Source organism: Coregonus clupeaformis, chromosome 20 (genome assembly GCF_020615455.1).
Source record: "Coregonus clupeaformis isolate EN_2021a chromosome 20, ASM2061545v1, whole genome shotgun sequence".
In the NCBI taxonomy this organism is placed as follows: Eukaryota; Metazoa; Chordata; class Actinopteri; order Salmoniformes; family Salmonidae; genus Coregonus; species Coregonus clupeaformis.
In genome coordinates this window covers 55,146,345-55,158,564 of record NC_059211.1, presented here as the reverse complement: position 1 = coordinate 55,158,564, position 12,220 = coordinate 55,146,345, and the positions used below count along the sequence as shown (strand labels likewise).

Below are 12,220 nucleotides of genomic sequence, written 5' to 3'. Positions count from 1 at the left end.
AGAGGAGGCAGCTCACATGATTCAGGAATGTGGCTTGGCCACATCACATCCAAGGATAGTGTAAAAGTTGCAAATCTAATGTTAAAGAGAGATGGATCTTACTAGACATATTTTACTAACATACATCCCCCTCAAAGCTGGCTGCTTTATACACAGTGCTTGGCTCGTGGGTTCATTCTGTGTACAGACCAAAGGAGAGGTCAACAAACCTTTATCACTGTCTGTGAACACTATGTTACGCAAGCCTCGCTTGCCTGCCTTGGGGGGAGGTGCCTCCACAGTATTTCACTGAATATCTGTACACAGACCAGACTTAAAAGCAGAGCCCAGTTGTTTCACTCTTTAGACTAGCCCAGGTAGTCCAACAGTAATGGAGCCTGGGTCGACCGTGAGTGCAGTGAGGAGCAGGAGGGTTCTGTGTGGCACTGAGATACGGCCTGCTCTGATCGTCATCAAGGAGGGGAAGATACACAACGTCCTCCCAGACTCCAGTGGTTCTGCTGGGGATGCTGCCGCTGGCTGTGAGGTAGGCTCTATGTGGCTCTCTGGTGGAGCTGAGGAGCGTCTTTTTCCGGCTTCTGCTCAACTTAAGCTTTATTATTGCTATTTTTTGCGTTAATTACTATTTTGTTTGCTCAGAATGTTTGTGCAATAATTTCCAATGAAGACAAACACTTCCCAGCTCTACTAGGTCTCACAGTCTCACGTCAGAATTAGACGTTCATCCATGCTTCTCAAACGTCAAATTTTGAAGTGTTTAAGGTTAAGTTGAGGCATTAACTCCGAAATCTTAAGATTGGGCATTAACTCCGAATAGTTAAGGTAAGGGTTAAGGATTGGGATAGGTTTAAAACAAAAATCTCAAAAACTATTTTCTATTGCTGGATTTGAACTTGCAACCTTTGGAATCAAAGGCAGATTCTTAGGCCCATCCACTATCCCCATCTTCAGCACCTTACCAAAACCAAAACCTACTTGAAGGTGACGGCGCTCACTGTTGCCCCCTAGTGGCCAGTTTCCACATCATCTCCCGACGTCCTCAGACATGGATGGACGTCAAATACTGACTTGCATCACGGGTGACCTGGCTGCCCAGCTAGCGCATAACGTTCTGAGAACTATATGTTTCTTAGAGCTTGGTGAGACCGTGGTTGTCCTATGGTTGTCCTATGGTTATTTTGCATACAACCTTCCCACAACGTTCTGGGAATAGTGCAGGATAGTTGCTTGGCTTTGGAACATTATTAGCACATTTAAAGAACTTGACAAAATAATGTTATTTTGAATGTTATTCAAACATGATTAAACATGTTCTAGTAACGTTTTCTCCAACTGGTTTGACATTGGGAATGTTCTCAAATAGTTCAGAGAACAGTTAAGAAACAACGTTCTTCTGTGGGAATTTCAATACTTCAGCATAATGTTTTCTGCAGGTTTCCTCATGGTTCAAATCAAATCTATTTATAAAGCCCTTTTTACATAAGTAGTTTTCACTATTTGCTTATACAGAAACTGAGCCTAAAAACCCAGAGAGCAAGCAAAGCAGACGTAGAACATTGAGAGAGAGAGAGAGAACAGAGAGAGAGAGAGAACAGAAAGAGAGAGAACAGAGAGAGAGAGAGAGAGAGAGAGAGAGAGAGAGAGAGAGAGAGAGATAGATGGATAGTGAGAGAGAGAGAGACAGAGAGAGAGACACAGAGAGAGAGAGAGAGAGAGAGAGAGAGAGAGAGAGAGAGAGAGAGAGAGAGAGAGAGAGAGAGAGAGAGAGAGAGAGAGAGAGAGAGAGAACAGCAGGTCCAGGACAAGGTAGCACAAGGTGAACATGGTTCTATTTAAAGTTCTCAGAACATTAAAAAAGCGTTCCATAAAAACCACAAGAAAACATTAGTAACATTCTAGTAACATTATAAGAATGTTTTTGAGAAACATTCAGTTCTCAGCGTCAGCAAAACAGAAGATCATACGTTTGAATCTCACTGATGCCATGCCACAATAAAAAAGAAATGTGTTTGCATGATTAATGCCTAAGCAAATGGATTTCCATATGTCCTATCTGTGCTTGGAGTTCAAAACAGTTAACCCAAATTAAGCTAGCAGTGTTATTAAAGGTCTTATTAAAACGTTCATTGAACGCTCTAAGCAGGGGTTGGAACCGAAATTATTTGTAAAAAAAAAAAATAATGTTACGTTCCACTGTTCCGACCAGCAAAATAAAGTTCTGAACTGGCATCGAAAAGGTTAATCCATTCTTCTCTAATTAAAAATCTCTCTCCCTAATTTCTGAATCACGCGGTAACGCCAGTAGGCTACTGAGGGGTAAAAGGCCTACACAGGTTAGTGAATAAAATGTAAAAGCAGATTAATTAAATATATCTATCTACACCCTGAATTCATGCTTCAGCACCATTCTCACACTCCTTGCGCGCAAGTGCGCTTGCTGCTGAGGAGAGCGAGAGAGGCAGGCTACTGTTGATTGCGAAGATGGAGGCCTTTTTCATTTAAGTAAAACGACAGTTAGAGGAAAAAGTGGACAAGTTTTAATATCCATGTGGACACATTTTTATATTGTAGTGGACTCAGATGAGAATAACGTTGGCTATGATGCAGACTACTGTGAAACTTTCTATTTTATTTTGGAACTTACATTTATTTATTTTTGTATTCATAATAATTTGTTTTATCATTCTTATTGTATATATTGTTATTTTTGTAAGCCTATTTATTGATCAAAACCAGCTATTTAAATATGCAAAATGTGTTTTGTTTAATTCTGTTGAGACATTTTCGTTGGCTAAATTAAGTTTGATCTGTCTTTTTAATTGTGTGATCAGTATTTAGTTTAAGATGTAAAATAAATAACAGTAGGCCATTGCTGTCATTAGTTGGGTACAATAGGAACTAGCCTTTCTTGGTAATTGCTGCAATCTAGCCTGTTCAAAACCTTTTGTGAAGGTTTAAACTAGCTCGGAAAATGTTTTGTTTCATTCTGTTGAGCCATTTTCTTTGGCCAAATTAAGTTCCAACTGTAATGCTGTGTTTGCCACGATATAACATCCTGCTCGTATTTTCCCTGTAAACAATGACTTGACTTACTTTAGATATTACCTTAACAAAGTTAAGCAACTTTTGTGAAGGTTTGCTGTGGTATGGCTATTATTAGGCTTTAGCTATTGCATGAAAAGGAAGAATGTTTTGGGCCTACCAGAGTTACTTCTATAACGTAATAATGCTTATCTTTATGCAAAATATTCGGATAGAAAATTTACGAATTAGCATCCTTCTGTATAATATGCCATTTTAGCAGACGCTTTTATCCAAAGCGACTTACAGTCATGTGCGCATACATTTTTACGTATGGGTGGTCCATAGTAACGCAATTCATTAGACCCTAATCTATGTATTTCACATTACTGGGAATACAGATTTGCATCTGTTGGTGACAGATACCTTTAAACAAAAGTTGGGGCGTGGACCAGAAAACCAGTCAGTATCTGGTGTGACCACCATTTGGCTCATGCAGCGTGACATCTCCTTCGCATATTGATCAGGCTGTTGATTGTGACCTGTGGAATGCTGTCCCACTCCTCTTCAATGGCTGTGCAAAGTTGCTGGATATTGGTGGGAACTGGAACACACTGTCGTTCCAGAGCATCCCAAACATGCTCAATGGGTGACATGTCTGGTGAGTATGCAGGCCATGGAAGAACTGGGACATTTTCATCTTCCAGGAATTTTGTACTGATCCTTGTGACATGGGGCTGGGCATTATCATGCTGAAACATGAGGTGATGGCGGCGGATTAATGGCACGACAATGGGCCCCAGGATCTCTTCATGGTAACTCTGTGCATTCAAATTGCCATCGATAAAATGCAATTGTGTTCATTGTCGGTAGCTTATGCATGCCCATACCATAACCTCATCGTCACCATGGGATACTCTGTTCACAACATTGACATCAGCAAACCGCTCGCCCACACAATGTCATACACACTGTCTGCCATCTGCCCGGGTACAGTTGAAACCGGGATTAATCTGTGAAGAGCACACTTCTCCAGCGTGCCAATGGCCATTGAAGGTGAGCATTTGCCCACTGAAGTCAGTTACGACGCAGAACTGCAGTCAGGTCAAGACCCTGGTGAAGACGATGAGCATGCAGATGAGCTTCTCTGAGACGGTTTCTGACAGTTTGTGCAGAAATTCTTCGGTTGTGCAAACCCACAGTTTCATCAGCTGTCCGGGTGGCTGGTCTCAGACGATCCCGCAGGTGAAGAAGCCAGATGTGGAGGTCCTGGACTGGCGTTGTTACAAGTGGTCTGCGGTTGTGAGGCCGGTTGGACATACTGCCAAATTCTCTAAAACAACGTTGGCATATGGTAGAGAAATTAACAATACATTCTCTGACAACAGCTCTGGTGGACATTCCTGCAGTCAGCATGCCAATTGCACGCTCCCTCAAAATTTGAGACATCTGTGGCATTGTGTTGTGTGACAAAAGTGCACATTTTAGAGTGGCCTTTTATTGTCCCCAGCACAAAGTGCACCTGTGTAATGATCATGCTGTTTAATCAGCTTCTTGATATGCTACACCTGTCAGGTGGATGGATTATCTTGGCAAAGGAGAAATGCTCAATAACTGGGATGTAAACAAATTTGTGCCCAAAAATTGAGCTTTTTGTGCGAGTGGAACATTTCTAGGATATTTTATTTCAGTTCATGAAACATGGGATTAACACTTTACATGTTGCATTTATATTTTTCTTCAGTGTATATACACTACCGTTCAAAAGTTTGGGGTCACTTAGAAATGTCCTTGTTTTCGAAAGAAAAGCAATTATTTTGTTCATTAAAATAACATCAAATTGATCAGAAATACAGTGTAGACATTGTTAATGTTGTAAATGGCTATTGTAGCTTGAAACGGCTGATTTTTAATGGAATATCTACATAGGCGTACAGAGGCCCATTATCAGCAACCATCAGTCCTGTGTTCCAATGGCACGTTGTGTTTGCTAATCCAAGTTTATCATTTTAAAAGGCTAATTGATCATTAGAAAACCCTTTCGCAATTTTGTTAGCACAGCTGAAAACCGTTGTGCTGATTAAAGAAGCATTAAACTGGCCTTCTTGAGACTAGTTGAGTATCTGGAGCATCAGCAAATGTGGGTTCGATTACAGGCTCAAAATGGCCAGAAACACATAACTTTCTTCTGAAACTCGTTAGTCTATTCTTGTTCTGAGAAATTAAGGCTATTCCATGCGAGAAATTGCCAAGAAACTGAAGATCTCGTACAACGCTGTGTACTACTCCCTTCACAGAACAGCGCAAACTGGCTCTAACCAGAATAGAAAGAGGAGTGGGATGCCCCGGTGCACAACTGAGCAAGAGGACAAATACATTAGAGTGTCTAGTTTGAGAAACAGGCGACTCACAGGTCCTCAACTGGCAGCTTCATTAAATAGTACCCGCAAAACACCAGTCTCAACGTAAACAGTGAAGAGGCGACTCCGGGATGCTGACCATATCTCAGACTGCCTATCTTAATATTTTATTTTTATTGGCCAGTCTGAGATATGGTTTTTTTCTTTGCAACTTACTTATCTTTTATTATTTCTTATTGTTGTTGCATTGTTGAAAAGGAACCGGCAAGTAAGCACTTCGTTGGACGGTGTCTACCATGTGTATCCTGTACATAAGACTAATAAAACTTGAAACTTAAAACTTGGTTCTCTGGCTCACTTACTCCCCCTGTTGGAGAGAAAATATACTGATTTGTCATTCAGTGTATTCATACCAGCCATCTGTAGTCGTAGTTCAATCTAGGCTATTTTGTGGCCTAGATTGCTGAAGTCGTTCGTCATTCTTTAACAATTTTATTACACTGTAATAACATCTGTATTTTCTATGTCTGGGTCCCAAATAGCACCCTATTCCCTACATAGTGCACTACTTTTGACCAGAGTTCTATGAGCCCTATGGGCCTGGTCAAAAGTAGTGCACTATATAGGGAATAGGGTGCCATTTGGGACCCAGCCTGTATCTATAACATAACACTACTGATTGAACATTACTATGAAGGTGTATAACTATTTATAACCGTGTTTCTTAATTCTGGTCCTGGGACCCAAGGGGGTGCACATTTTTGTTTTTTGCCCCAGCACTACATAGCTGATTCAAATGATAAACTCATCATCAAGTTTTGATGATTTGAATCAGGTAAAGCAAAAACCAGAATGTGAACCACTTTGGGTCCCAAGGACCAGAGTTAAGAAATGAGGTTATAAATAGTTATACGCGTTCATTGTAATGCCCAGGACCAGGATTAAGACTGATCATAGCATTACTGATGTAGCGTTACTGATCATAGCATTACTGATGTAGCGTTACTGATCATAGCATTACTGATGTAGCGTTACTGATCATAGCATTACTGATGTAGCGTTACTGATCATAGCATTACTGATGTAGAGTTACTGATCATAGCATTACTGATGTAGCGTTACTGATCATAGCATTACTGATGTAGCGTTACTGATCATAGCATTACTGATGTAGAGTTACTGATCATAGCATTACTGATGTAGCGTTACTGATCATAGCATTACTGATGTAGCGTTACTGATCATAGCATTACTGATGTAGCGTTACTGATCATAGCATTACTGATGTCAGCGTTACTGATCATAGCATTACTGATGTAGCGTTACTGATCATAGCATTACTGATGTAGCGTTACTGATCATAGCATTACTGATGTAGCGTTACTGATCATAGCATTACTGATGTAGCGTTACTGATCATAGCATTACTGATGTAGCGTTACTGATCATAGCATTACTGATGTAGCGTTACTGATCATAGCATTACTGATGTAGCGTTACTGATCATAGCATTACTGATGTAGCGTTACTGATCATAGCATTACTGATGTAGCGTTACTGATCATAGCATTACTGATGTAGCGTTACTGATCATAGCATTACTGATGTAGCGTTACTGATCATAGCATTACTGATGTAGCGTTACTGATCATAGCATTACTGATGTAGCGTTACTGATCATAGCATTACTGATGTAGCGTTACTGATCATAGCATTACTGATGTAGCGTTACTGATCATAGCATTACTGATGTAGCGTTACTGATCATAGCATTACTGATGTAGCGTTACTGATCATAGCATTACTGATGTAGCGTTACTGATCATAGCATTACTGATGTAGCGTTACTGATCATAGCATTACTGATGTAGCGTTACTGATCATAGCATTACTGATGTAGCGTTACTGATCATAGCATTACTGATGTAGCGTTACTGATCATAGCATTACTGATGTAGCGTTACTGATCATAGCATTACTGATGTAGCGTTACTGATCATAGCATTACTGATGTAGCGTTACTGATCATAGCATTACTGATGTAGCGTTACTGATCATAGCATTACTGATGTAGCGTTACTGATCATAGCATTACTGATGTAGCGTTACTGATCATAGCATTACTGATGTAGCGTTACTGATCATAGCATTACTGATGTAGCGTTACTGATCATAGCATTACTGATGTAGCGTTACTGATCATAGCATTACTGATGTAGCGTTACTGATCATAGCATTACTGATGTAGCGTTACTGATCATAGCATTACTGATGTAGCGTTACTGATCATAGTATTACTGATGTAGCGTTACTGATCATAGCATTACTGATGTAGCGTTACTGATCATAGCATTATTGATGTAGCGTTACTGATCATAGCATTACTGATGTAGCGTTACTGATCATAGTATTACTGATGTAGCGTTACTGATCATAGCATTACTGATGTAGCGTTACTGATGATAGCATTACTGATGTAGCGTTACTGATCATAACATTACTGATGTAGCGTTACTGATCATAGCATTACTGATGTAGCGTTACTGATGATAGCATTACTGATGTAGCGTTACTGATCATAGCATTACTGATGTAGCATTACGGTAATGGCAGGTGCTATAACATGTATAGCTGTATCTATAACATATATTTGTTACTCTGATGGCAGGTGTTGGATGTGGGAGACAGTCTGGTGATGCCTGGTATCGTGGACTGTCATGTCCATGTGAATGAACCGGGTCGCACCACCTGGGAGGGATTCTGGACCGCCACGAGGGCCGCTGCTGCAGGAGGGGTCACTACCATAGTGGACATGCCCCTGTAAGTCACTACTGTAGTGGACATGCCCCTGTAAGTCACTACCATAGTGGACATGTCCCTGTAAGTCACTACCATAGTGGACATGTCCCTGTAAGTCAGTACCATAGTGGACATGTCCCTGTAAGTCACTACCATAGTGGACATGTCCCTGTAAGTCACCACCATAGTGGACATGTCCCTGTAAGTCACTACCATAGTGGACATGTCCCTGTAAGTCACTACCATAGTGGACATGTCCCTGTAAGTCACTACCATAGTGGACATGTCCCTGTAAGTCACTACCATAGTGGACATGTCCCTGTAAGTCACTACCATAGTGGACATGTCCATGTAAGTCACTTCCATAGTGGACATGTCCCTGTAAGTCACTACAATAGTGGACATGTCCCTGTAAGTCGCTACCATAGTGGACATGTCGCTTTAAGTCACTACCATAGTGGACATGCCCCTGTAAGTCACTTCCATAGTGGACATGTCCCTGTAAGTCACTACCATAGTGGACATGTCCCTGTAAGTCACTACCATAGTGGACATGTCCCTGTAAGTCACTACCATAGTGGACATGTCCCTGTAAGTCACTACCATAGTGGACATGTCCCTGTAAGTCACTACCATTGTGGACATGTCCCTGTAAGTCACTACCATAGTGGACATGTCCTTGTAAGTCACTACCATAGTGGACATGTCCCTGTAAGTCACTACCATAGTGGACATGTCCCTGTAAGTCGTTACCGTAGTGGACATGTCCCTGTAAGTCACTACCATAGTGGACATGTCCCTGTAAGTCGCTACCATAGTGGACATGTCCCTGTAAGTCACTACCATAGTGGACATGTCCCTGTAAGTCACTACCATAGTGGACATGTCCCTGTAAGTCACTACCATAGTGGACATGTCCCTGTAAGTCACTACCATAGTGGACATGTCCCTGTAAGTCACTACCATAGTGGACATGTCCCTGTAAGTCGCTACCATAGTGGACATGTCCCTGTAAGTCACTACCATAGTGGACATGTCCCTGTAAGTCACTACCATAGTGGACATGTCCCTGTAAGTCACTACCATAGTGGATATGTCCCTGTAAGTCACTACCATAGTGGACATTTCCCTGTAAGTCACTACCATAGTGGACATGTCCCTGTAAGTCACTACCATAGTGGACATGTCCCTGTAAGTCGCTACCATAGTGGACATGCCCCTGTAAGTCACTACCGTAGTGGACATGTCCCTGTAAGTCACTACCATAGTGGACATGTCCCTGTAAGTCACTACCATAGTGGACATGTCCCTGTAAGTCACTACCATAGTGGACATGTCCCTGTAAGTCACTACCATAGTGGACATGTCCCTGTAAGTCACTACCATAGTGGACATGTCCATGTAAGTCACTTCCATAGTGGACATGTCCCTGTAAGTCACTACAATAGTGGACATGTCCCTGTAAGTCGCTACCATAGTGGACATGTCGCTTTAAGTCACTACCATAGTGGACATGCCCCTGTAAGTCACTTCCATAGTGGACATGTCCCTGTAAGTCACTACCATAGTGGACATGTCCCTGTAAGTCACTACCATAGTGGACATGTCCCTGTAAGTCACTACCATAGTGGACATGTCCCTGTAAGTCACTACCATAGTGGACATGTCCCTGTAAGTCACTACCATTGTGGACATGTCCCTGTAAGTCACTACCATAGTGGACATGTCCTTGTAAGTCACTACCATAGTGGACATGTCCCTGTAAGTCACTACCATAGTGGACATGTCCCTGTAAGTCGATTACCATAGTGGACATGTCCCTGTAAGTCACTACTCATAGTGGACATGTCCCTGTAAGTCGTCTACCATAGTGGACATGTCCCTGTAAGTCACTACCATAGTGGACATGTCCCTGTAAGTCACTACCATAGTGGACATGTCCCTGTAAGTCACTACCTTAGTGGACATGTCCCTGTAAGTCACTACCATAGTGGACATGTCCCTGTAAGTCACTACCATAGTGGACATGTCCCTGTAAGTCGCTACCATAGTGGACATGTCCCTGTAAGTCACTACCATAGTGGACATGTCCCTGTAAGTCACTACCATAGTGGACATGTCCCTGTAAGTCACTACCATAGTGGATATGTCCCTGTAAGTCACTACCATAGTGGACATTTCCCTGTAAGTCACTACCATAGTGGACATGTCCCTGTAAGTCACTACCATAGTGGACATGTCCCTGTAAGTCGCTACCATAGTGGACATGCCCCTGTAAGTCACTACCGTAGTGGACATGTCCCTGTAAGTCACTACCATAGTGGACATGTCCCTGTAAGTCACTACCATAGTGGACATGTCCCTGTAAGTCACTACCATAGTGGACATGTCCCTGTAAGTCACTACCATAGTGGACATGTCCCTGTAAGTCACTACTAAGTTTAGTTTAGTTTATTAATTCTACCATTTTAAAAACAAGCACACATAAACCTGAAAAAGACATACATGTACATGAGTAGAATCATGGAGGATAAAGTCTGGGATTTATTTCCATTGTGGTCCTCTTACCAAGAACATGGAACAGCCAGTCACAATTAGCTTCCTACCCGTCTCCTTGGCCCTAACCCTTCATTGTCAGCAGATCTGTAAGGTTGAAGCTTTTCTGGTTATGCCAATCCAGACCCTTCAGATATGCAGACATTGAGGAGTTAGGGCCAAATGGGTAGGGGTAAGGAGTGATAGAGGCTGACTGAGTTCCCTTTCCCACAGAACCATTACCCATTGTCCACATACAGGGGTCAGGGGTCAGGGCAGGGGTTAGGAGTTGGAGATAGTGGAAGAAGGGTAAACCACCGATTGCCTAAGATTTACTTTTCTAAAGCTGACCTTGAATAAAGATCACATTTTCAGACATGCTTGTCAAATTGACTAACTTAGGCTACTCCTTTACTCAATGAACACATTCAGATCTGGCCAAACTGAGGATCGCTGAGGACATCTACAAGTATTGAAAATAGTTTTAAAATGTGACAACTGAACTGTGTTCTAATTCCTGTCCCCATAGCAACAGCATCCCTCCGACCACCACCCTGGATAACCTCCATGAGAAGATGGCAGCAGCGTCAGGAAAGTGTTTTGTAGACACTGCCTTCTGGGGAGGGGTCATCCCTGGCAACCAGGTACAGTACTAGCTGTGGGAAGAAGTAAGTATCCTTGCATAAGTCTTGGCTCATAGGAGCAGAGGCCTATCTCCTGCAATCTCTCGCAAGACCTTCCCCCCAATCTATCTCCTTAATGCTTAATGAGTCTCCCAAGTGGTGCAGTGGTCTAAGGCACTGCATCGCAGTGCTAGCTGTGCCACTAGAGATCTTGGTTCGAATCCAGGCTCTGTCGTAACCGGCCGCGACCGGGAGACCCATGGGGCGGTGTGCAATTGGCTCAGGGTAGGGGAGGGAATGGCCGGCAGGGATGTAGCTCAGTTGATAGAGCATGGCGTTTGCAACGCCAGGGTTGTGGGTTCGATTCCCACAGGGGGTATGAAAAAATAAATAATGTGAACTCAACATTTGCACTCACTAACTGTAAGTCGCTCTGGATAAGAGCGTCTGCTAAATGAATGTAATGCTGAGTGCCAAGCAGAGACGCATCAGGACCCATTTTTACAGTCTTTAGTATGACTCGGCCAGGGATCAACCTTCCAACCTTCCAATCTCAGGGTGGACACTTTAACCACAAGGCCACTGATTGGAGAAAGAGTATAGCTAAAACTAACCCAATGGGTAAAAACCGGTTGAATCAACATTGTTTCCATCAACGTGGAAAACTGATTGGATTTGCAAAAAGTAATCAACTTAAGGGCATTTTGTCTTTTTTTTCACCCAATTTTTTACCTAAATCCAATGACATGGTGACTATTTTTTAGATTTAATGTTGAATTCACGTTAGTTGACAACTCAACCAAATGTAAATAAAAACTAGACGTTGATCTGACATCTGTGCCCAGTGGGAAGGCTCTTTCTCAACTGTCAAAAAGTCCTGTC

At 42.3% G+C, this 12,220-nt stretch overlaps 1 protein-coding gene across 1 annotated transcript in view; it reads left to right on the top strand.

The window, feature by feature from the left end:
• Positions 1–300: 300 nt before the first annotated feature.
• The window catches only part of zgc:103559 (Allantoinase, mitochondrial), a 35,526-nt gene continuing 23,606 nt past the window's right edge, over positions 301–12,220 (top strand). Inside the window, exons 1-3 of the mRNA XM_045205587.1 lie at positions 301–526; positions 8,050–8,201; positions 11,245–11,359. Coding sequence (XP_045061522.1) covers positions 371–526; positions 8,050–8,201; positions 11,245–11,359 — 423 coding nt within the window. The 5' untranslated portion in view covers positions 301–370. The remainder of the gene's footprint in view (positions 527–8,049; positions 8,202–11,244; positions 11,360–12,220) is intronic.